General features: G+C 37.1%; 1 protein-coding gene across 2 annotated transcripts in view; it reads right to left on the bottom strand.

The window, feature by feature from the left end:
* Positions 1–342: 342 nt before the first annotated feature.
* The window catches only part of MTMR6 (myotubularin related protein 6), a 42,083-nt gene continuing 16,751 nt past the window's right edge, over positions 343–25,674 (bottom strand). Inside the window, exons 3-15 of one of the 2 annotated variants that reach the window (XM_017537539.2) lie at positions 21,653–21,815; positions 20,295–20,452; positions 19,984–20,112; positions 15,532–15,666; positions 14,166–14,279; positions 11,936–12,068; positions 11,128–11,237; positions 10,591–10,716; positions 7,081–7,130; positions 6,457–6,657; positions 5,035–5,166; positions 4,828–4,954; positions 343–2,603 (exon numbers count right to left, since the gene is read on the bottom strand). In XM_017537539.2, coding sequence (XP_017393028.1) covers positions 2,343–2,603; positions 4,828–4,954; positions 5,035–5,166; positions 6,457–6,657; positions 7,081–7,130; positions 10,591–10,716; positions 11,128–11,237; positions 11,936–12,068; positions 14,166–14,279; positions 15,532–15,666; positions 19,984–20,112; positions 20,295–20,452; positions 21,653–21,815 — 1,839 coding nt within the window. In that variant the 3' untranslated portion in view covers positions 343–2,342. The remainder of the gene's footprint in view (positions 2,604–4,827; positions 4,955–5,034; positions 5,167–6,456; positions 6,658–7,080; positions 7,131–10,590; positions 10,717–11,127; positions 11,238–11,935; positions 12,069–14,165; positions 14,280–15,531; positions 15,667–19,983; positions 20,113–20,294; positions 20,453–21,652; positions 21,816–25,674) is intronic. The other variant, XM_017537540.2, reaches the window with a different exon arrangement.

Genomic DNA, 25,674 nt, shown 5'->3' with positions numbered 1-25,674 from the left:
CTCAAAAAAATTATCCTCTTTTCAGCCAGTCATTTTCTTCCTCATAGTTACATCCAGATCTGCCTTTGGAGAGACATTTCACCTTGTTGTACTCACTGGACCCTGCCTTCCATCAAGTCGGCGAGGTCACGATAAAATACTGATTGTAACATGAGCAGGTGACAGGAACAAAAGGAAAACTTAGTGACATTATTACCTACATCTGATGAGCCTTGTATGAAACAGGTATTATTTATCAATAAATTTTTGGAAAACAAACTCCTCAAACCTTATGCTGTTATGTTAATGTAATGGGCAAGTCTACTTGCCTAGGTGAGAATAGAAAAAAACAACAACTAAAACTTGATTCCATTTGCTTTATCCAGAAGAAAAACATTCAAAGTAAGATGTGAACATTTAGTTACCTTTAAACAATATATGAAATAATTTACATGCTATACATTTCCAAATACACCGAACATAAATCCAACTTTATAAGACATATACACAATCTGCTTTTGCCAACACATACCCTGTAGGTCACTTGCGACATAACTGATTTCTCAGTCCATCTGTGAGCACATTAAACACACAAATATATGTCTAAAGTTGAAGATTAAGATAATAAACCAGAGTTGAATACAAGAAGTCAGCCACAGAAGATTCTAAAACCACGATCAGTGACTGGAACACCAAGGCACAAAAACTTCCCTTTGTAGTCACAGAGATTAAGTTTCTATTCCCAGTGCTTAAATATGGAAGTAGGATTGGTTAATCACATACTGCATTTTATAGTGTATTTCTGTTACTGTTTAAAAAGGAATTCTTTAATTACATAATATATTACAGAAAAGCACTGGAATAATAAACAGGATTAGATAAGTTCTTATACAATAAAGCTTTTTTTTTTTGTCTGAAAAAGATGTTTATGTTCAAAACTAATATAATAGAGGTGTAACAGAAAGCAGCATAAGGGACCCTTTGCAAATTTCCTAATACTTGAATTGTACCTCATGCCACCATGTTATTTAAATTTTTAATTTTAAAGCCAGTTGGATGATACTGCTAATTCCAAGTGATAGTTTTGGGGTTTTTACATTTTGTTTTGCTTAGTTTTTGGTAATTTAAGATATGTACTAGTACGTAAAATAAACAGTTAATATAACATGGCAAAATGAAATGCTTCCCAGAGTTTTAAGTTGCTTTTGTTAAACAATAACTCTGTACTAGAATCTCTTTAATTTTCTTTTATCTTCTATATTTAACAAGAAGAAAAATAATGTTCCACATAGAAATGACTTCAAAATTCATGCAACCATGCAGAAACTAAACTATCTGTACTTCCCTTTTTTATTTACCCAAAAGTTTTTGGGTAAACTGAAAGTTAGATACTCCAGGAACAGCAAATCATCGAGCAATAAGGCAGTTTAAAAATATACATATGCATGTACGATCATTGTTTCTAAGAACAGTTTTAGAGCTTCAGCTCTTTAAACTTACATAGTTATGAAAGAAATAAAGCCAACCACAAAATAAGAATCAATGGAATGCAGTAATCCACATATAAAAGACAGTCAAATGTTCTTATACATATTCAAGAAATCAATAATCTAAGCTGTAAATAACAAATCATCAAATGTGGCACTAAACAAGTTATGATCAAAATAAACATTCAGTTTCATTTATTTTGAATACAAAAGTGGGGCAGGCTAAATGTGAAAAGTGTACTTCTACAACTGTTTATATAGAAGTACTGTAGCATGCAACCCCAGCAGTAACGAGAGCGCAATTCTTTACACACAGAACAAGGCTGACCAAAGGAAAAACAAAACAAAAAATCTTGTTATAGGCTATAAAACTTAAGGGTAAAGAATCCACTGAGAATTTAAGGCTTTCTTAGAAATATTTTTCATGGCACTTCAACATTAAATATCACTAAAAGGCAAACTATGTAAATACACATAGTTACAAAGCTACATAACTGAAAGTACATGCCATATAAATTATTAAGAAACTATGTTGTCAAGTTTTGTTGTCTTGAAGTTAAATTATACTTAAGGAAGGCTACCGATGTTTGGCTGAATGAACATAAATCATACAGAAATGTCAATTCACTAGTGTACAGTGCAAATTATGTTTTGAGTAAATACATCAAATACCACTCAATTCTTACAGAACTGAATGTCATTCCTTGCTGTAAGTGCAATTAAAATGCCTTATTTCTCTCATAAGGACAGTTATTACCCTTCCTTCAACTATTAGCCTACTGTTAAGCCTTAAAATATTTATTAGACAAATTCCTTTTGGTAATGCTTACAGACCATCCTCACAATAATCCTCTCATTGCAGAAAAAACTCTGAGTCTAACAAGTCATTCTTGCCACACCATACTCTAAGCTGACCACAGCAGGCTCTGATTTAGAAAATTCTTCTGCATATTCACTGTAACGATTATCTGCCGGGCTGCTGCCCTCTATAGTTCGAAGAGAATCATTCACCGGTAGCAGAGTCTGCTCTTTAAAACACAGGGAAGTTTTGAGAGTAGGTGATTCAGGATGAACGGAATGTAACAATTCCTTGGTGAGGATGTCATCTGTTTGCTTATTTTTGCGTTGTTTAATTTTCTAGAACAAACAAAAATTTGAAAAAAAAAATTACTAATTGCATATACCACAATATGTTACATGAAAAAAGAAAACATGCTTTTGCAAAATATGTTCTCTGTATGTATAATGCAAAACTAAATCTCAAAAAATTAAAAACATCTAATGCATATGACATGCTTGAAAATTCTAATTTTTTGCTGTGGAAAATGGTAGTTTTTATATTTATTAAACAAACACTCCAGCCAGACTTGACTGCAGACGATCACTAGGCTTCCACACTTGAAACCAACATATATTACCTAGAAAGCATAATGTATATGAAATATTCACACTGAAAACACAACAAACAATTACTTATGAAGCTAAAGGGCTCACTGACTGTAAAGAGCTTTTCTTACATGGTTTTCCTATAGTGGTTTGTTGGGTAAAAATAACAGACTTTGGAACACAACAGAACTTTACTTTTTTAACAGAAGATTTTTAAAGTGTCCTGCAGCAGGGTATCATGCTTTCCAAGTTCTTAGACTGTCCAGATAAACTTCCCATATTACCAATCATCTTGGACTTGCCACTCTTGACCATATCCTTCTACAATTTGCTTAAGCAGTCATTACTTCCTTATCTAAAGCATGACTAAGGGATACTCCTGCCTGAGAGGTAGATAAGACAGTTTTACTGTTATGACTGTCTAGGATTTTAAAAATACATATGTACTTACTGATCCTTTCTGCTTATATATGATGGCAGAAAAAATATTATAGGAAAGTCTTAGGGTAGAGAGGGATTTGTTAAACAAGACACACACAAAAAGCAAACAACAAAGACTGATCAATTTGACATGAAAATTCAAAACATCTATATATAGCATACCATAAATAATAAAGTGGAAAAGACAAGAATAGACTGGATAAAGCCATTTATAATATATATATAACTAACAAAGAATTCCTGCCTGGCACAAAAACAACTCTTACAAATCAATAAGAAAAAGGCAGCTGGGCGCGGTGGCTCAAGCCTGTAATCCCAGCACTTTGGGAGGCAGAGGCGGGTGGATCACGAGGTCAAGAGATCGAGACCATCCTGGTCAGCATGGTGAAACCCCATCTCTACTAAAAATACAAAAAATTAGCTGGGCATGGTGGTGCGTGCCTGTAATCCCAGCTACTCAGGAGGCTGAGGCAGGAGAATTGCCTGAACCCAGGAGGCGGAGGTTGTGGTGAGCCGAGATCGCGCCATTGCACTCCAGCCTGGGTAACATGAGTGAAACTCCATCTCAAAAAAAAAAAAAAAAAAAAAAAGAAAAAGAAAAAGGCAAATATGCCAACAGAAAAATGAGCAAAGGTTTGAATAGGCCATTCACAGAAAAGGAAAACCAAATGACCAACAAATATTAAAAGTCATTTAACTTCATTTGGAATCATGGAAATCCAAAACTGAAAACAATTTAAATATGCATCCACAGCTAAATGGATAGACTGTGATATATTCATACAATAGAAAGTTATACAGTAGTTACTAATAAAACAGATGATTTAAAGCTACATGTATCAACATGGATAAATGTTAATGTTGAGCAAAGTGAAGCACATCAACAGTATGGTAACTTTTACATAGTTTTAAAACATCAGTTTTTTAAGCAGAGTGAAGGGTAAATGGGCATATACATTGTTTCCCTTTAAACCTCATACAAACACTTATAGATAGTATTTGTTGTTTTTTCAGTACACAATAAAAATATTTTAAGTCAAGAGAAACGGTATTATAAATTGTGGATACAAACATAAGTAATAAAAGTATAACAACATGCCCAAGAAGGACTCAGACCAAATTCAGCACAGTGAAATCTGCCCACCTCAAAATACATGGGTGAAGACTGGGTAAGTATAGAGGGTCTTCAAATAGATCTATGTTTTATTTCTTAAAACAAGAACAAGAAAGACCTGAGCACATATAGTAAATGTAAAAATCCCACAAAAGCTAGCTGGTGGGTACACAGATATTTATTGTGTTTATCTCTACATTATGCTATATACTTTCAGTATTTTAATGTATTTTAAAATATAAAGAAAATGATTCAAACTAGCATATTCAATCAAAGTAGGGCTGACCTAATTTTGAAGCAACTATATTTACTTCAGAAGTTTTTTTATGTGCTGATTTATACCAACAATACAAGTATTGGTTTAATCATAAACTAATTTCACATTCCAAATACATTAATTAGATACTTCAGAATACTTACAGATTCTAGGTCTTTAATATCTTTCTCTAACTGTTTATTTTGCTCATTCATATTCATAATTATATTAAATACAGACTGCCTAGGATGCAGTGTTCGATCAAATTGGTGGTACATGTTCCTCCAAAACCTTTATGACAAAAAGAAAAAGTTTCAATAAATTGTGTTTAAGAAAAATCAAATATAAATACTTCAATGATGTCAACTTACTTAAAATTGAAAGAGACTGTATTTGGCTCCAAAACTATAAATCTATGAGATTTGGAACTGTAGAGAGGATTTAGGTACTTCTTTTGGTCTTCCAAAATAAATGGCCACAGGGAATAAGTCTTCTCCTTCAACCTTAATGTAATGAGAAAAACACAGAGATCTTTCCTATAGATGCAAAGTAGTAATGATAATACTCATTTTTATAAATCAGGCAATGGCTTCAAAGTAGATTTAAATTTTAGTTTTTTCTTCTATTCATAGTCTAACCTTGTCTCAAAATTCTATATTCTCTCTATTGTCTTTTTTCATTCATAATTAGGTAATAAAGCCATGTTTCTTGAACACAACACGGTATACCATTTTCTCTCAAAACCATATATTTTAAGAGATTCCTCTCAACTCACACAATTTCAAAAACTTGTTCTCCGTTCCACCACAAACATACACATAGAACAAGACACTAATGTATCTTTCTGCCTGGACTTCTTCTCTTAACCCCATGTCTGGGCGGTAGTGGCAAGTATCACAGGGCAGGAACACAAGTAAGTGTGAGTGGGTACAAAAAGGGAAATGGGCAAAATCAGGTTGTTATGCAAGAATTTAAAAAGTCAATTATTTTGCAAATCTAAGTGTAGGTGGGCAAAGGTAAGAATGATTTAACCTGGACATTTACCATGTAAACATAATGTAGGTATCCCGGCGGAAAGTGGAAAAATAATATATACATAGGACCTCTAAGACCTACTCCAGAGATCTCCCTTGTATCAAAGCTTAGGCAAAAACCCCCATCCCCAAACACTGGTCAGGAAATAACATGAACCAGGGTCAAGTAGTGTCTCAGAGCTTTCCTGAGACCCTGCCCAAGGACAGACATGCTGCAGCCAACATAGGTAGATTTATTTTCCCCAAAGACCTGTCTGTTTAGAAATGTGAGAAGAACTGTAAGATTCCATCTTACCTTAAAGCAAACCAACAGTTTAAAATATTTCATACTTTAAAACTAGCAACGAATACATTCTGGGAAATTAAACGGTGTAAAGATTTCTCTGTTCTAAAATATATACATGCAGATTAAAAGAAGCATGAGGAGACTTTCCAGGCTGTTGGCAACAGTTCATATTCTGGATGCTCGTTACATACGTGTATGTTTGGTAAGACTTACGGAGCTTCACATTTACGCTGTATGTACTTTTCTGTAAGTATGCTACACTTCAAAACACATTTTATCATATGTTTTTACTATTACCTGAAAGGTTGGGGAATATTAGAAGGATACTCAGCTTCAGGAGCTTCAGGAATATAAACAATAAACTCTTTACAATAAAGTTGCAAATTGTCAAGATATTTTATTAAGTTTCACCCATGATTTTGGTTAGATCTCGGCCAACTAGTGGGGAAAAGGAGACCCTTGAATCATCTTACTTGAGCTCTTCCCTTTCCTTCTGACAATTTCCAAGGAAGTTTCCAAATTGGCATGAATGAATATGTTCATGGATCTGAAGAAGAAATGCTTCATTGAATTCAAAGGCTTGTGGAAACTGTTCGGTCAAATGCCACACACATTCCAAGAACTGAGTAAACACTGGTGAGACTTCCTTTGGGTCACCATCCAAATGGCCACACCTAACCCCACAGAAAGTACAGGCTTTTAAAAATACCTCTGAAAGAAGTCCATTGTTCAGGTATTGTTAAACATACAAAAATATTCCTAAAGCACTGTTACATTAGCACAAAAACCCATAATTTTTATTGAAATCATTTATGAGCTTTTAAACCACAGCTTTAAAAGATCTGTTACCATCTCTAAATATAACGCAGCCAAAAAGGAAGGTAATAAATAGCCATGAAAATTAACACGGGTACTAGAATTGAAAGAAATTACAGAAAAAAAATAAGATAAAATGTCTTCATGTAAAATACAGTACAAAACCATGACACTCTTACCTCCCATTACGTATGTGAGTTCATAAAGAAGAGAAACATTCTGGCGTTCTAAACTTAGTTTACTAATTTTATAAAATATATGATTGTATAACTGTGACTCACCTCTCTGAAAATTTATGTCCAAAAGAGATCCAGTCCTTTTCTATTAAAACCTTAATGAGAAAAAGTAAAATTCACTTTCTGACTACTTTCAATTATTGTTTAGGCTTGATTAAGTCTTATTAGTTTAAAAACAGTATTTACTATACACTTTTAACTTATAAACAAAACAGCACAAAAAACCACAGGCAAAAATTGCCAAAACATTGATTCGAGGTGAGGTTAAAGAAGAGTAAAATGCATAAAAAGAAATAGTTGTGTGACTTAAATTATTTCTGTTGGATTTACTACATTTTAAGTGAAAAGTACATGTTATAAAGCAGTACTACATTTAAGTTTTTGTATGTATGAAGATGATATACCATAGAAAAAAGGCTGGAAAAATATAAACCAAAACTGCTAACAAAGTTAACTCTGGGTGATAGACTGAGGTAGAGATTTTAAACCTTTTAGCTTACTTGAACATTATTAATATACTACATTTTTGAAGAAAAAAACTAATAAAAAGAACAATGATTTTAATGAAATCATCTTACTTGAGTTCACGTTCAAATCCAAGTGTTAACATCTATCCTCTTGAATGGATTGACTTTATCTTTTCCATACTTTTAAGATAAACTCAATCCATTGAAGAGAATAGATGTTAACACGAAAAACAGATTTCTAACTTTTTCAGTCTAAACACATATTCGTAGTATTTAGTATACTTTATCACGTCATTATGTTGTCACCAAGCACATTTTTTTCATAGTGTCAAAACTGCCAGTTTTACCTTCTCTGATTTTGTCTCAAGCCCCTGCTTTTGCCAGTAGGCCACGCACTGTTATGGCTGAGGATGCAGTCACTGGAGCCTAGGCAATCTCCAATCCTGGCTTCACCACTTTGTGTGACCTTGGGCAAGTGATCTTTTGGCTGGAGCCAGAGGTTTTATTCTGGTCTTTCTGCCATTCTTCTACACAACCATGTTTAAAGGATAACTCAATATTTTTCTAACCAAATGTATTCCTCGGTTCATCTCAGTGAAGAGCCAGACAGCAGCACCATCCATCCTGGCACCTAATACAGAAGCTTGGAAATCATCCTAGAGGAAGACTCCTCTCTTCTATCCTACATCCAAACCATGACTAATTCTTTTTTTGCTTTTCTTTTTTTTTTTTTCAGACAGAGTCTCACTCTGTCACCAGGCTGGAGTGCAGTGGCGCAATCTCAGCTCATTGCAACCTTCACCTCCTCAGCAATTCTCCTCTCAGCCTCCTGAGTAATTCTCCTACCTCAGCCTCCTGAGTAGCTGGGATTACAGGCATGTGCCACCATGCCCAACTAATTTTTGTATTTTTTTAGAAGAGATAGGGTTTCACCATGTTGGCCAGGATGGTCTCGAGCTCTTGACCTCATGATCCACCTGTCTTGGCCTCCCAAAGTGCTGGGATTACAGGCGTGAACCACCATGCCCTGCCCATGACCAATTCTTACTGACTCTATTTTCTAAACATCCCTGGATCCCATCACCTCCCCTTTTACTTGTGTGTCACTGCTTTAGTTCTGTAAAACTAAAAACTCTTTTGTCTGGTAAGTTATCAGTGTAACAGTAACAGTAACAATAACAACAGTAACGGTGTCTATACTGACCTCCTAGCCTCCATTCCCACTCCCTTTGGCCTTCAAGACACCAAGACTTTTTTTTTTTTTTTTTTAAAAGCACATCCAATAAAGTTACTGTGTGCTTGTGTAAAGCTCTTTAATAGATTCCATTATCCAAAGAGGAGAAAGCCTCACCTGGCTTTCAGGCCTCACCTGGAATCATCTTCCTTCACTCACAATATATCTTCGCAAAGGGACTTCCTCAGTTCTCTGAGTAGGCCATGCTTTGTTTGTTTGTTTGTTTTAATCTCAAAGCATTTATTCAAGCCAGTGCTTCTGTAGGAATCTCTCCCCTCATCTGGTTAATTTTTATCTGATTGATAAATGTTTCCAACTGCCTTTCTCCTCTACCAACACTTCTCCTCCCAGCCTAAACTATTTCCTTTTACATTGTCCTTCCTTAGCTACCTGTAATTTTCTTTTACAGTGTTTATTATACAATGCCAGTATATATAGTATTTACATAAAAAGTATTGCTTACTATCTTTCTTCACTTTGGTGAATGTTTAAATGTTATTTATCCTCCAGATCTAGAATCTTTCGCATAGTTAACTCAGTCATTCATTTGTTGAATGAATACAAAAGTGAAAGTGTTATAATCTATACTTAATTTCTTGCTCAGCATTCTGAAAAATGTTCAATTTAATGTCCTGTATAATTACTATTGTTCCTTTTTTTCTGGCATGTTGTATGTGTTTTATTATATTCATTGAAATGTAATCTGTCATCTTTTGAGTTCAGTAATAAAATCATTGTATTTTGCAAAAAAAAAAAAAAAGCCTTCTTTTCCTCAGGTCCTGATCCCACTCTATTCCTCTGCATCCACTCTAATACTCACTCTGAACTCCATGCATCACACATTACCTGCAGTCACCCAAAGAGATTATGCTTTAGTTCACACTGTTCCTATTGCCCAGGAAGCTCTCACATCATCCTTGGTCATTTACTATGATTTCATTCGGGTGTCTAAGAAATAATTAAAGCCAAACATGGCAACGAAAATATTCCTTATCTTATACTCTCAAGGTAAGCTGAGCATTATTTTCTTATTAGCAGCACTCCCACTTGGCCTGTCCCAGAGTCAGTATGTTAGCAGCAGTAAATAGTGGTGCTGAAAAAGGGCTGGTGATTTTCATTCTTCCCTTAAGACGGCACTGTATTTAATAATTCTAAACTAATGAAAATTTTCTAACATCTCTTCATTTAATTTACCACAAGTCAAGATGTAAATTTTGAAAACATATAATCTGATCACATGTTTAAAAGCAAGCAAATAAAAATCTGATCATACCTTTAAAAGCAAAGAAACAAAAAACAGGAGCTAGGGCTTTATCTTCACAAAGGAGAAAATCTGTTGAACTAAAAATTTAATCTTCAGATATAAAACATGCCTAACATGTTATTACACTTACAAATGCAGGTATTTTAAATAGAAGGTTTCCTTCAGAATTTAATTTTAAGTACTCTTATTTGTGCCTTGTTTTATTACATTATTTACATTTGTTAGATAAAAATCTAAATACTGAAAATACTGAATATTTCCATTGGAACATTTAGGAAGAAAAATTCTTTAAATCTAAAGTTTATTGTCAGCCTTAGCACAAATGGAAATGAGTCTAACTCAAGGTTTCTCAGCCTTAACAGTGCTGACATTACGGGCCAGATAATTCTTTGCTTTGGGGCTGGTCCCCCAGCAAAAACTTTATATATTATAATTGTTTAGGTTAGCAATATCCCTGGCCACTACCATGGATGCCAGTCTCATCATTTCCTTTAGTGCAAAATTGTATCCAACATTGCCAAATGTCCTCTGGAGGCACATTAAATTACTTCTACTTAAGAACCATCAGTCTTAACCAAATAAATCCTTACCATGAATCCTTTGATTGTTCTGTAGTAGGAATCCAATAAAAGAGAACCCAGGGAACAAACCTGGGAAGTCCTATCCCAACCATCAGAACAATGAACCAGCACACTTGCATTTTCAACCATTATTGCCTGAAAAGAAAGATCACATACTTAGATTCTAGCGTACTTTTAGGTAAACCAGTAAGTTCTACTTGAAAACCACACTAGCAGGTATTCTGTTACAAAGAAGTGCTATGCCTGCAATGATAATGTCACAGCATAATTTCCAAAATATACAACAAAATATAATAACAAGAACACAGGCAAACAAACAAAAAACAAAGGCAAAAATGTTGCTTCAAAGTATTTGGGAGCATTTTTTTAAGTCTCCACATTAAGTGCCACATGGTATTTTTAAGGCTCAAAATAAAGCGAAGTTTATTAAAGAGGTAAAAAATAATAAGAGCTATCTGATGAATAGACACCAGTCCCCAACAGAACAAATCTACTCCTTCCCACCATTACAAACCCCAAGACCAAATATGAAAGATAAAGTGTTACTTTGGCCAAGAAGATTGCAGCATCCATAATAGCTTTGATATGGCGAAGCCATCCTGAGCTCTCCAAACCGGAGTAGAAATCACTGACAGAAAGCCCTTTAGTGCCATTGACTAAAAAAGTGATAAAAATATTTCAGTTAGAATATGGCCAAAATCTGTTTTTTTTTTCAAGATCTCTCTAGATAAGCGAATTAAGAAGACAACAAAATAATTAGGCAAGACTCTTTATAAATGAAAAGATGCTGTTAAAAGCTCAGTAACTGATTTTTGGATATATTTTTCTATTATTCCTGTCCTTACAAAAATGCTCTAATCTCTTTAAAAACACTGTAGCACAAGCATCTAACTAAAAATAATCTTATATTTTAATTTTTTAAATTCCATACTATGAATGGAATATTTAAATGAACATTACCATAAATTAATATTTACTATAGTGACTACTCAAGAATATCTATCTAATAACAATTTTTTGCAAAACCATTAGAATTGTACTAATACAGTAGCCATAACAAAATATGGCTACTAAACATTTGAAATATGGCTTGTCCAAACTCAGATGTACTATAAAATACACACTTGACTTCTAAAACTTGATGACAAGAAAAATATCTCATTACTAATTTTTTTATTTTGATTACATTTTAAAATAATGTTTTTAATATATTAAGTAAGGATATTATTAAAATTAACATCACCTGTTTCTTTTTACTTTTTTAAATGTGACCACTGGAAAATTCTAAATTACATGTGACTAGCGTTAGATTTCTTTTGGACAAAGGTGCCTAAAAAAGTAAGCAATAATATACCTTCCAATAATTTCTGAAGGCTGGACCTCATGACATGAATATTTTCAATTCCAACAAACTGAAATCTAATACTGGAATAGTTGTCTTCATTTTCATAACCTTTTCCAGCTGCTCTGTTGGCCATTGCATTCAGCTAAAATTAAAAGTTTTAGAAATTTTGAGACTAGTAAACTACTTTTCTCTTTAATTTACCAAAATGTGATGAAAATACTACATAAGCAGTATTTTAGCTAGTAGAGAGTTTAAAGGAACTCATCAAAACTGAATAAGCTACCATCTTTTGATAAGTAAAAATACCACATTATTAAATAGTAATGAAGGATATAATAAAGTAATATGATTGTTAATTAAAAGGTGTAGACAAGAAGTTCCTGTAAGTTGATGAAGCCAATTCATTTTTGTTTTTAGTCAGTTTTTCATATGTTTGTAATATTTTAAAATTAGAAAGAAATGTTTCCTATCTAATTTCTAAATGATTCAGTTGAGCAGAGCTGGCTGGGGGACTTTTCTACCTATGAGATGTACTTCAGAACAAGCCTAGAGCACAGATCATTCTGAAAGCCATAGGCACCTAAAAATCAGATCTGAAATATGCTTCAGATTACTTCAGGTCTTCTATATGAGAGATTACTGAAGGCCCATACACCATGTAATATGGCATGTAATCAGCTATCGTGATACACCTCCAAGAACTGGGCCAAAAATAAACTGGTCTCCAGGAAAAAAACAGATTGCTCATAGTCCCATGGTCTTTAGCTATTAGATCAAAATGTTGTCAGCGGTCCCCTTAGGATTTGATGATTAATTCTTCCAGGCTAGGATTTCATATAGAATGTTAATATAATTTATTAAACATTCTTATGAACGTGGATAAAACAGAGCCTAAATTAGAAGAAAATGAGCTCTTCCAGCAATCAAGTTCAAAATAATGTAAAAATGAACAAAAAAAAAAAAAGGAGCTCTTCATTTTGTAGATTCGACCTCAATTTGGTAACAAGTAGTTAAACTGTATCCTACTGACTGACTCACTAGTTATTCAGCACCTAAAGTAAAATCCAGTTAGATGTTAAAAAATGCTTCCACATTATTACTACTTGATTTACCTTTAACTAGTAAAACAATCAAAGAATGATATATTTTCTGTGTAGAAGATAATTATACAAATGAAAGCTATGAGGTCTGAAGAACAAATCACTGTGTCAGATCTCATCTTCAAAAAGTCTCATATTACAATCACCTTTTACACTTAATATTACTGAAAAAGTGTTCTAGAATTTTTTTTATAAGAGACATCAACAACACTCTTAGCTCCTAATAAAGTCTTTTATTTTTAATACAATAAACGATTATTGACCAGGCACGGTGGCTCACACAGGTAATCCCAGCACTTTGGGAGGCCGAGGTGGGCAGATCACAAGATCTGCCCTTGATCAGGAGATCAAGACCATCCTGGCTAACATGGTGAAACCCCGTCCCTCCTAAAAATATAAAAAATTAGCTGGGTGTGGTGGCATGTGCCTGTAGTCCCAGCTACTCAGGAGGCTGAGGCAGGAGAATTGCTTGAAATCGGGAGGTAGAGGTTGCAGTGAGCCAAGATTACACCACTGCACTAGAGCTTGGGCAACAGAAAGAGATTCCATCTTGAAATAAAATAAAATAAGATAAAATAAAATAAAACAAATAAAAGATTATCAAGTTATCAATTTCTATTTTTAAATAATTCTTCATTTTTTTTTTTTTTTTTTTTTTTTGGATTACTGGGAAACACAAGGTTTTTTTGTTTGTTTGTTTTTTGTTTTAATGGAGTTTTGCTCTATCGCCCAGTCTGGAGTGCAATGGCACAATCTCGGCCCACTGTAACCTCTGCTTTCCGGGTTCAAGCAATTCCCTTGCCTCAGCCTCCCAAGTAGCTGGGATTAGAGGTACCTGCCACTGCACCCAGCTAATTTTTTGTATTTTTAGTAGAGACAGGGTTTCACTATGTTGGCGAGGCTAGTCTTGAACTTCTGACCTCAGGTGATCCACTCACCTCAGCCTCCCAAAGTGCTGGGATTACAAGTGTGAGCCACCATGCCCAGACAAATAATTCTTAATTTACTCAAATTAATCTCTTCTTCTGTTTTCTAAATTATCTGTTGTGAAATTGCATAATGATGAGAATCACTTCTAAAGTAGTGACCATTCCTTTTACAAAGCTGCCTAAAAACCACTTGTGTTCTATATTGCTCACTCGCTTTTTCTCATTGCTTTCTCTTATTTTCTCATCATTCCGGACTTTTGAAGAAATCCTCACTATAATTCTGCCAATGTCCTTTTGTGTAGCCCACCAGCTCTGCATACGATGCTATAACAAAAATTAAAAGCAATGTTAACTGTTACCACTGAGGATTATTTTAATTACTTTAGTTTCAGAATCCTATATGAATTGGTTAACTATGTTAATAAAAAGAAGGGACTCTGACATTTGTCCCAATGATAAAAATTTAGCCCCATAGCACAGATGCCTAAGATAACCCAAATTCCTGTTCACTATTTATAATTCTCTAGTTCTATGTTTCCTACGTATCTGTTTTCCTTATTTTCTTGAATATTTCAAGCTAAAATCCATTATTTTAGCATAAAAATGTTTTGCCAATTGAAAATTCTGCAAAAAATAAGAAGACGAATTCAGGCTGGGCATGGTGGCTCATGCTTGTAATCCCAGCACTTTGGGAGGCCAACTGAAGTGGGCAGATCACTTGAGGCCTGGAGTTCAAGACCAGCCTGGCCAACATGGTGAAACCCCATTTCTACCAAAAATACAAAAAATTAGCCAGGAGTGGTGGTACGTGGCTGTAATACCAGCTACTCAGGAGGCTGAGGCAGGAGACTTGCTTGAACTGGGAAGGCAGAGGTTGTAGAAAGCCGAGATTGTGCCACTGCACTCCAGGGTGACAGAGAGCAACTGTCTTTAAAAAAAAAAAAAGAAGAATTTATTTTTCACAACACACATTTTATTATTTCTTCACAATAACATAAGACTTATACACTATCAAGAGGAGTTCTCAATATAAAATTCAGCTTCCCTGAATTTATATAAATATCAGAAGACATAAGAAATCACTGGCCAGGCGTGGTGACTCACGCCTGTAATCCCAGCACTTTGGGAGGCCGAGGCGGGCAGATCACGAGGTCAAGAGATCGAGACTATTCTCGCCATGATGAAACCCCGTCTCTACTAAAAATACAAAAATTAGCCGGGTGTGGTGGCACACGCCTGTAGTCCCAGCTACTCGGGAGGCTGAGGAGGAAGAATCGCCTGAACCCAGGAGGCCGAGGTTGCAGTGAGCCGAGACTGCGCCACTACACTCCAGCCTGGCGACAGAGCAAGACTCCGTCTCAAATAAAAAAAAAAAAAAGAAATCACCATGAGTTAGTCAGAAATTGGTCTTCCAAACTGGTATCCTTTAAATAAAGGATTGATTTCCTTAGTATCATCAGCCTTAGTTAATTTAAAACTACGATTCAGATATTTTAAATACAGGCAAGTTTACTAACTCTTATTAAGTAATAAAGACAACTAAACTAGCAGACTGTGCTGTATTCAAGATACATACTTTTGGCCTGGTATCCACGACATACATATAGCGATTGACTGGATTGGCTTTACTAATGGCTTGAAGCAAATGTTCATCCTCCATGCACCTGGCACTGAATCCAGAGAGTGGTTGACTACATCGACAAATGGCAGCCTATTTTTAAAAAGACAGAAAACAGATTATGCAAAGATCTCTAAAACATGTCTTTAAAAATGCTTAGAAGAAAAAAAGCCAAAAGTATTCAAATCAGATATGACAATTAAGAGGCAGTAACATTAAGATCTTCTTTGAATTAAATATTATTTCAATATATTGATATTCCCTAAGTTTCCCCAATATTCTCTTTTCATAAGAAAACTAAATACCTTCTTATCTAGTTTGATGAAGAAAGCCTGGGTCCTAAGAAATAACACCCACTCAATTCTCTGTTAAGTAACCTACTGCTAAGATATCTGCATTCTGTGCTCCATTTAGATTACAGGATACTTCCAACTGAAGTTCAAGTAAAAAATACTCAATAAAAACAGAACAAGAGTTTTTAAGTAGCAACATTGAAACTTTTACTTTCTAAAGGCTTTAAGATCTCTAATTAGAAATCAGCAATCTTAATATAAAATGAGAAAAATGAGCTTCAAATTTGGATTAAAAGATAGTCAACTGAATAGAGCAAGAATACCTATAAGTAGTGAGTGTTTGGATTCAATATTTACTGTCTTTTGTTTGTTTTTGAGACAAAGTCTTGTTCTGCTGCCCAGACTGGAGTGCAGTGGCGCAGTCACGGCTCACTGCAACCTTGACCTCCTGGGCCCAAGCAATCCTTCCAACTCAGCCTCCAGAGTAACTGGGACTACAGGTACACAACACCATGCTTGAGTAATTTTTGTATTTTTTGTTGAGATGGGGTTTTGCCATGTTGCCCAGGCTGGTTGTCAACTCCTGGGCTCAAGCGATCTGCCCACCTCAACCTTCCACCATGCTGGGATTACAGGCATAAAACATCATGCCCAGCCTACAATTGTTTAAAGTCCTAAAGAAAATTTAAAAGATTTAAATCCATATACTTTTTTTCCAATGGAAAACAAAAATATATACAAATTTGCACATCTGCATATTTTAAATTCACACAAAAAATAAAACCATGAAAATTTGATAAAATAGCAGAAAATAAGCATTGCCTTATTAAATTCTTTTCATACCTACTTTTTGACTTGTTAAGTTGTCCACTGAATAACTGTTTTCAGCCCAACTTTCCAATAAACAATGTTTACACATATGGCTATGACAAGAGAGGCCATAACCATTTAACGTCTCTGTGATTAAGTTGTGAAAAGTAGATTAGAAACTTCTGTCTGAACCCTTACCCCTTTGTCTCTGCTCCTTCCCAAAATCCAAGTGAGGTTCTAATAAAGAAAGTTAAAATGTATAAAACCACAGGGACAAAGAGAATGAGAAAAAAGTCAACAATAGAGATGTCAATAAAATTTGGGGAGGTGACAACTGACTAGCAAGTGATAACCAATTTTACAGGACAAAGAAAGCTGCTAACTCCCTTAAGTCAATAAGAACCAAGGTATTTTGTGCAGCAAAATTCCAAAAGGCACAAAACCTCTGAAGGCCTGAGGAGGAATGTAACTGAAAGAAGGAGAACTGGTTGAATGCCTATAAAAGGACTAGCTAAGACTTCCAGATTCTCCCTTACCTTGAAGACAAAGTTTATTCTATGATGAGGATGAACCTGAAGACTCTATAGACAACAGACACAGTTGTGGGCAGGGGTGAAGCCCTATACTTACAAAAACTAGAAGAATTAAGTAAAGTCTACGTAACAAAATATGAAATCCTGCCATCACTCTTCTCACACTTGAATAATAGACTTACCATACTCATTGGGACCAAAATTAGAGGTTTCTTCTTTAAGGAAACCATTTATACAACAAAAAGAATCCCAAAGCCAGGAATGGTAGCTCACACCTGTAATCCCAGCACTTTGGGAGGCCAAGGCGGGTGGATCACTTGAAGTCAGGAGTTCCAGACAACATGGTGAAACCCCATCTCTACTAAAAATGCAAAAATTAGCTGGGCGTGGTGGCACACGCCTTTGATCCCAGCTACTCAGGAGGCTGAGGCAGGAGAATCTCTTGAACCTGGGAGGTGGAGGTTGCAGTGAGCTGAAATTGCACCAGTGAACTCCAGCCTGGGCAACAAAGTGAGACCTTGTCACAAAAAAAAAAAAAGAAAGAAAGAATACCAAGATACAAACCACTTCTGCACACAAACTTCAAAACAGCTTAAGTATGAGAAGTCACCCAAGAAGCAGGTATTTTAAAGACAGTAAAGACAAAAACGCTAAATAAACAAAAAAAGGGAACTCTGAGCAAAAAGATAACTAATGTGGGAAGCATGAGAATTTTTTTTTTTTAATTTTTAACGTCCTCAAAGAACAAAAACCTTACATCCAAGAATAAAAAACAATTTTTAGAAATTTCAGAAAATAGGAAAAGCTCTCAGATATTAAAAACACTACAGCAAAAAAGGATCTAAGACACAGAATGGAGATAAGATTGAGGAAATCGTCCAGAAAATACAAAAATATGATACAGAGGAGAAAAATTTTTTTTAAAAAGTATAGGTTTATTCTACAAAACCCAATTGTCAACTAATAAATAAAAAATGCAAAGAAAATTTATAGAAGGGAGGAAATTACCAAAGAAATACAGAAGGAAATTCCCAAAACTGAGACCTGAGTTTCTGGATGAGATTTAAAAAGACATGCCAAGGCACATTACTGTGAAATTTCAGAACAGACCAGGTGCAGTGGCTCATGCCTATAATCCCAGCACTTTGGAAGGCTGAAGCAAGTGGATCACTTGAGCTCAGGAGTTCGAGACCAGCCTGGGCCAACATGGTGAAACCCTATCTCTACTAAAAATACAAAAATTTGCTTGGCGTGGTGGCAGGCGCCTGTAGTCCCAGCTACACAGGAGGCTGAGGCAGGAGAATCGCTGAAGCCAGGAGGCAGAGGACGCAGTGAGCCGAGATCGCATCATTGCACTCCAGCCTGGGCAATGAGAGAAACTCCATCTCAAAAAAAAAACAAAAAAAAGAAAGAAAGAAAAATAAATTTCAGAACACTAAGGGAAAAGAAGATTCTAAAAGTTCTCAGATAAAAAAAAAAATAAGGTCACAAAGGATTGGGAGTCAGAAATGGCTCAGAAATTCCTCAACTTATTTGCTGTGAGATGCAGGGGAAGTGATTACCCTCTTTGAACTTCAATTTCCCCATTTGAAAGTTTCAGATAGTTAGTAAAGCCTACCTTACAAAGTTAGGAAGATATCCATATAAAGCATTTAATATATAGTGCCTCCTGGCCTTCTATTAGTAGGCTACAAAGGTAAGTTTTACAGTAATAAGCAACCTTTATTACAGCATCTCACTATAAAGATGTCTCCTACACTGCTTCATGTTACAAAATCCTTTTGATGTAAGCTTACTATTAAAATGGAACCCTGAAATGCCCTTGGTTCTCTCCCTTGTCTCAGTGGTTGTCTTATCAAAATGATCTGGTTTTCCCAAATACAAGCAGAATTGAAAGAACCACAGGAAAGGAAGAGGATCACGTCTGTTAACTAATTCTATTATTTTCAAGTCACTGCTGGAAGGAAGGGAGGGTCAAGAAAAGATGACAAGAAGTATGAAAATTTCTATATTTGAGTAGTTTTGTTTTAAATTTGTAAAAATGTAATTAAACAAAAAGCCAGTGCTTCTCCATTAGCAATCTTTTTTTTTATTTTTTGAGATGAAGTCTCGCTCTGTTGCCAGGCTTGAGTGCAGTGGTGTGATCTTGGCCCACTGCAATCTCCGCCTCCCCGATTCAAGTGATTCTCCTGCCTCAGCCTCCCGATTAGCTGGAACTACAGGTGTGTGCCACCACGCCCAGCTAATTTTTGTATTTTTAGTAGAGACGGGGTTTCACCATGTTGGCCAAAATGGTCTCAATCTCTCGGCCTCCTGATCTGTCCACCTCAGCCTCCCAAAGTGCTGGGATTATAGGTGTGAGCCACCATGCCCGGCCAGCAATCTTTTAATGTAAAAAATAGTGTTATAGATCCAGGCACAGTGCTTCACACCTGTAATCCCAGCGCTTTGGGAGGCTAAGGCAGGCTGATCACTTGAGGTCAGGAGTTTGAGACCAGCCTGGCCAACATGGCAAAACCCCATCTCTACTAAAAACAAAAATTAGTCGGGCATAGTGGTATGTCCCTGTAGTGCCAGGTACTCAGGAGGCTGAGGCACAACAATTGCTTGACCCGGAAGGTAGAGGTTGCAGTGAGCTGAGATTGTGCCACTGCACTCCTGCCTCAGCAAAAGAGCAAGACCCTGCCTCAAAAAAAAAAAAAGTGTTCTTTTAGATACTTAAATCTGAAGAGGAGTTATACTTTATTTCCAAAATCAAAAGAAAAGCATCCTACCTTCTTATCTTGATGATAGTAGGAAAGAACTGGGAATCTTCCCTTGCTCCGGAACTTGGAACTACCAACAATTATTGGTTTGCTTGCTGTCCAGGGAACATAAAGTTCTCTGGGATAAGTTTCACAAATCTGTAAATATCAAACAAAACATAACCATTCTACTCTTAGTTCAAAACCACCTTGAAAAACCTTTAAACCTTATTAAATGCAAGAACAGCACATTTCAGTACATAGACAACTTGGTACTCTGATACCCTCTGACTCTCTGGTACTAACATTTTCTGAATTTCTCCAAAACGTTGTTAAGGTACCTTGTATTCCCGGTTGGCATCGGACAACTCCCAGTGTGAATTTGGCACTCCCATCCTCTTATATTCCTCAGCAAGGTCAATGAGCTGCCAGCCTTGTAGTCGTTCTGAATCATTTTGTTTGGGATTATAAGAAAATGCATAGAGATCTTCGTATTTTGCTATAGAATACAAAATTTTAAATGTTAAATGCAATTTATAAGACTAAAACACTACAAATAAATTCAGTTTTTCCTTCATTTTTTCTTTACAGTCTTCAAAGAGATGGCTAACACTTGAATATACTTGACGTTCTATATGCAAATGAGTAAATCTAAAAAGACATATATCAATCTGAGATTGGATTTATGTCATCAGCAAAAGTAAAGATAACAGACTTACATGTTAAATACTCTATTGCATTTTTTTCTTAAAAGTAAAATTATAAAGACACTAATACTCACTTCCTACTAACCACTTTCCCAAATGAGATGTAAAATAGACTAATGTTATAATGAAAAGCTAGAGATGGCATACAGAACATGAAATTGCATTACCTATCCCTATAGGACAGTGTGGACCAAAAATGGCAACTGTTGCACAGAGCTCTGGGGGCATTTCCTTCTGAACAACGATAAGCCTGGGAGTCACTGAATCATCTTTACTATAAACTCTGGCTTGAGACAATAGGATGTTACAGGCTTATGTCCTCAGAGAGAAGAATGAACAAAGACCTGCTCTGAGACTGCTCTTGCAGGTAGCAATCCAGGCTGCTCAACTAAAATCCAGTCCAACATATAATTCAAGTCACGTTAGGGAAAGGAAGTAACAAGATTCACAGGGCATAAGTAGTGATAAGATTCTTCTTTAGCACTGATATCCCTCTCGACCTTACTTCTACTAAAATAGAATTCACCCTTTCTTGTTTCTCTGCTCATCTTCCATACCTCCCATTCAAATCTATTGAATATAGTCCCATTTCTACCAAAGGACCATGACCTCCCTTAAAATTTTCATTCTGTAATATCAACTTCCAAGTCATTCTCTTTGATTGTGAAATACCCACTTAAATGCCCACTTAAAAAATATGTTGTGCTACTTGCTATCAATAGATTTAAACCATTAAGATGAACCTGTGGTTTTGTAAGTCTCTACTACAAATGCTTTACTTTCTCCTTACCCTTACTCCTTCTTTACACCATTGTTATATCAGATCAATAGTTTCTAATTACTTTCAGGCCAATTTTGGGGAGACAGAGTACACAAGAACTTGACTGTCAGAGTAAAAAAGTGTATAATAACAATAATAAAACATTAAATAAAGTATCTTAGATAACCCATCTCAAATTGAGCATGTAAGCTTTGGTCTCTAAGAACAATACCTTGTTTCGACAGTTGTAGCAAAGAGTTGTAAATATCATGGCAATCTCTTTCTCTGGGAACAATGAAATGCACAATTCTGAAGTTCTTGCACTGAATCACAAGTGGGCATCCGGAAGTAGTCAAAGCAAGTTTCTCTACTGAGGCAATATGGTGGTGTAATATCTACAGCATGAAAAAACATCCAGGTCATCAACATGGAAAGCACTAAATATTCTCTTCTGGAATGCTAAGTTTAGTGTTAAGGAATGTCCTCCTCAAAAAAAGTTGCAAATATTACATACTACTCACTCACACTTCAAGTTTTTAAATGACTGAATGCCCAAATCAGGAATATGGGTGTCACTCTGATCCTTTCTCCATCACTCCACATACTCAGTACATTATCAGACCCTGGGAACTGCATCTCCTACATGTTTCTGTAACCTATCCACTTTTCTCCATCTCTGCTGTCTCATCCCTAGTTGCAACGTCTCCACTGTTTCTCACCTGAACTATTATAAATAGCTTCCTAAATGCTCTCTCCATATCTATCCTTGACCCTCTGATCCATTTTCTACAACACTGTAGTGAACACTGAAAAGCAGACTAAAAAAAGAAAGGCAAGCTAGTCATTTCAAGTCCCTACCCCAATCACTGACTATGTTCTGGTGACAACAGCCTTCTTTTGGCTCCTCAAATGCACCAAGCTCCTTTACATATGGTCAGACGCTCCCACTAACTGGGATACTGTAGCTCCACCTCTTCATCTAAGAACTTCTAGACACATTTCTAGCCTTTGCTTAAAACTCATAATATCACCAAAAGTGTAGCCTACCATGCCCCACAACCCTTCCCAAGTAGTTAGGCCTCCTTCCTTTTCTCATTGCAGATCAACCTATGCTTTTCCTTCACAGTGATGGCAGCAGCAGCCTGTCCAGAGTGGCTACTGTGAGGAAGCCAGCTGCAGCTGAGGAGGCACAGCCAGGGCTGTGCGCTCTGCAGAGCCAACAAGGAACAGGTGATCCCAGTGGAAGCCCCACACCCTACTGAGTTGGCAGGGAAGGAGCCCACACTCCCAGGCACAGCTGCAGCCGCCCAGCCATGGCTCTGGACTTGGGTATCCTTGCACTCTTCAGGGTCTGGGAAATCCCCTGCCCATGCAGGTTCGGAAGTACCTGCTCCCACTCCCTAGCACCCCCCAACTCCCATCACCCATTCTGTGGCGGAGCCAAGTTGTGGACATGTCCCAAAAGCCAAGCCCAGGAGCTGTCGTGACCTGGCTGAGTGTGCATGTGCTCAGGGTGGCACTGACACACCAGCCCCTGGCTGCCTTGGCCCCTCAGGAAACTGCTTCTGAGGCAGAAACTTTGGGTGCCAACGAGCAAAGGAGGGAGATCGAGGGGCTGGGGGTGGGATGGTATGGAGCTAAGGGCACCCCCCAGGACAGACAGCCCGGGTACCATGGGTAGCATGTTGATGGCAGCAGGAGGCAGGTTTCTAGGTGGGAAGTAGAGGGTCCCCAGTAAAACCCCACTTTGAAGCCAGGGACGGCCTGAAGCCTGGGGACTGGGCTGCCAGTTCCAGGTGGAGTCTGCCACCCAGAGAACTTCCTTGATGCCTTTCAGCCAACCAGATGGTACTTTTTCCAGGCCAGCCAATGGAGGCCCATGGACCAATATCACTTCCTCCATTCTGAGCCCATAAAATCCCGACTCTGCCACTCTGAAAGTCATCAGGACTACCTGCTTGTGGGTAGAAGCTACCCACTTTGGGTCTCCTCTCTGCTGAAGAGCTGAGAGTTGTTCCATTGCTCAATAAAGCTCTTCTCTGCCTTGCTCATCTTCCAGTTGTCCACATAACCTCATTGTTCATGGATGTAGGACAAGAACTCAGGACTTGCCAAACAGTAAGAGCAAAAGGAGCTATAACACTTCTCTGACCAGCTTGCCAGCTGCAGGTGGGAGCTAAAGGGATTGTAACACTATAGCCCTCCTGCCCTCTGTTGGCACTGGGTGGCCACACCATGCAACAGGAAACAGCAGCAGGGGCAGGCCAGCCCAAAAGCTGCTGGCCAGAGCACGGTGGTAGAACCAAAAGAGCTGTAACTCAAACAGGCTAAAACATGCCCGCCAGAAACATGCTCCCTGCTGCCCCATGCTGTGGGTGATGAGAAGGAGAGTAGAGCTGCAGCCCTTCTGGTAGCCCAGGCCTTGGGGCTCTCTAAGCCAGGGCTGTTACATGTTGTAACTCCCTCATTGGGGCTCTGCAGTTCCTGATATCTCTGAGCTCCAGGGTGCCACCATGTTCCCCTTGTCCAGACACTGGTGCCCATAGCAGAAGCTGCTTGCAGTACATCTGGTCCAGCCACAGCCTCACATGGAACCAGCACTTGTGCCAACCCCTGGAGCTGCCCACCCCACTGCAGCAGGCAGCATGCCTGGCTGTGCACAGTAACCAGACCCTGGGCTTGCTTGCTCACACACCCATCGCTGCTCCACACCTGGCAAGCCCTTGGCAGGCATGGGATCTGGGCTGGTAGCACAAGGCAAGCAGAGTCTGCCAGGCCGAGTGAGTGGAACAAGTGCAGCAGGTGCAAGCAAAACTCAACCAGAGGCATTGCTAGCCACAGAGGTTTCCAGCTGGCTAAGCAATACCCAAAAAATCCTGTGACAACAGCACTCACTACATGAGTAATTTGTCATGTTGTGAATGTCTGTTTCTCCAGCTAGATAGTGGGCACTTTATAAGAAGCAAGTCTAGTGCTCAGTTGATCAACATTACATCTCCAGCACCCAACACAATACCTGGAACATTATAATTGCCCTCCTCAAATCAAAAAGCTTACAAATATTATCTATCACACAATACAACTTTAATTTTTTAAATGTGAATCCCCAAGCCAGAAATATGGATGTCATCCCTGATACTGCCTTTATCACTTTTGAGTTTACTAAATGAATGAGTAAAAAGTCCTATTATAAACTCAATACTGGATGGTATTTTGAACATATGTTTATAATTCTCACCTACTACCAATAATATTTTGTTTGCTAATAAAAATGTCTACTTTTTCTTCATACCACTCCCATTAAAGTATTTATAGAAAACTTTTCTGGAGAACGAAAGATCAAAGGTTCCAAATCATGGCAAGAGATCCATTAATCCCAAATTAATCTAAAAATTCAACATAAATTTCAGTTAAAAAATTCCAATCTGCTTTGGTTTTTTTGTAGTAGAATGAGGAATGATTATATAATACACATATATAATTATAATAGCACATTTTAATATTAATTATACATATTAAATTTAGTTTACCTGCAAGATTAAATGCATATAATCAAGAAAAGCTTGAAAGAGAATAATGAGAGAAGCAGTTGTCAATGGAAATTAAAACATCAAAAACAAATACACACACACACACACATATAGCCCATACTTACGTCAAAGATTTAGCACCATTATCACTTATACTGATGGGCCTGTGACAAGTTACTCAAAATGATCTAATAATCACATTTAAACAGAGAATAAGGAACAAAAAGCTAACTGTAATATTATAAGCTGAGAACTCCTTATCCAAAATGTTTGAGACTAGAAGTATTTCAAATATTGGATTTTTAAAGATTTTGCTATATCTGCATTTTACTTATCAATTGACATCCCTAATCCAAAAATCTGCAATCTGAAATGCTCCATTTCCTTTGACCATCATGTCAGTGCTCAATTTTTGGATTGGGGATACTCAATCTGTGTATCGCTGTTCTCATTCTAATTATAAAGACCCAAAAGTGGCTGGGTGCAGTGGCTCACACCTGTAATCCCAGCACTTTGGGAGGCTGAGGCATGCCGATCACCTGAGGTCAGGAGTTCGAAGCCACCCGGACCAACAGGGTGGTCCTCATCTCCACTAAAATTACAAAATTAGCCAGGCATAGTGGTGCATGCCTGTAATCTCAGCTACTTGGGAGACTGAGGCAGGAAAATCGCTTGAACCTGAGAGGCGGAGGTTGCAATGAGCCAAGATCGCACCATTGCACTC

Source organism: Cebus imitator, unplaced genomic scaffold (assembly GCF_001604975.1).
Source record: "Cebus imitator isolate Cc_AM_T3 unplaced genomic scaffold, Cebus_imitator-1.0 Scaffold103, whole genome shotgun sequence".
Classification (NCBI taxonomy): Eukaryota; Metazoa; Chordata; class Mammalia; order Primates; family Cebidae; genus Cebus; species Cebus imitator.
This window is presented reverse-complemented; position numbering and strand designations above follow the sequence as displayed.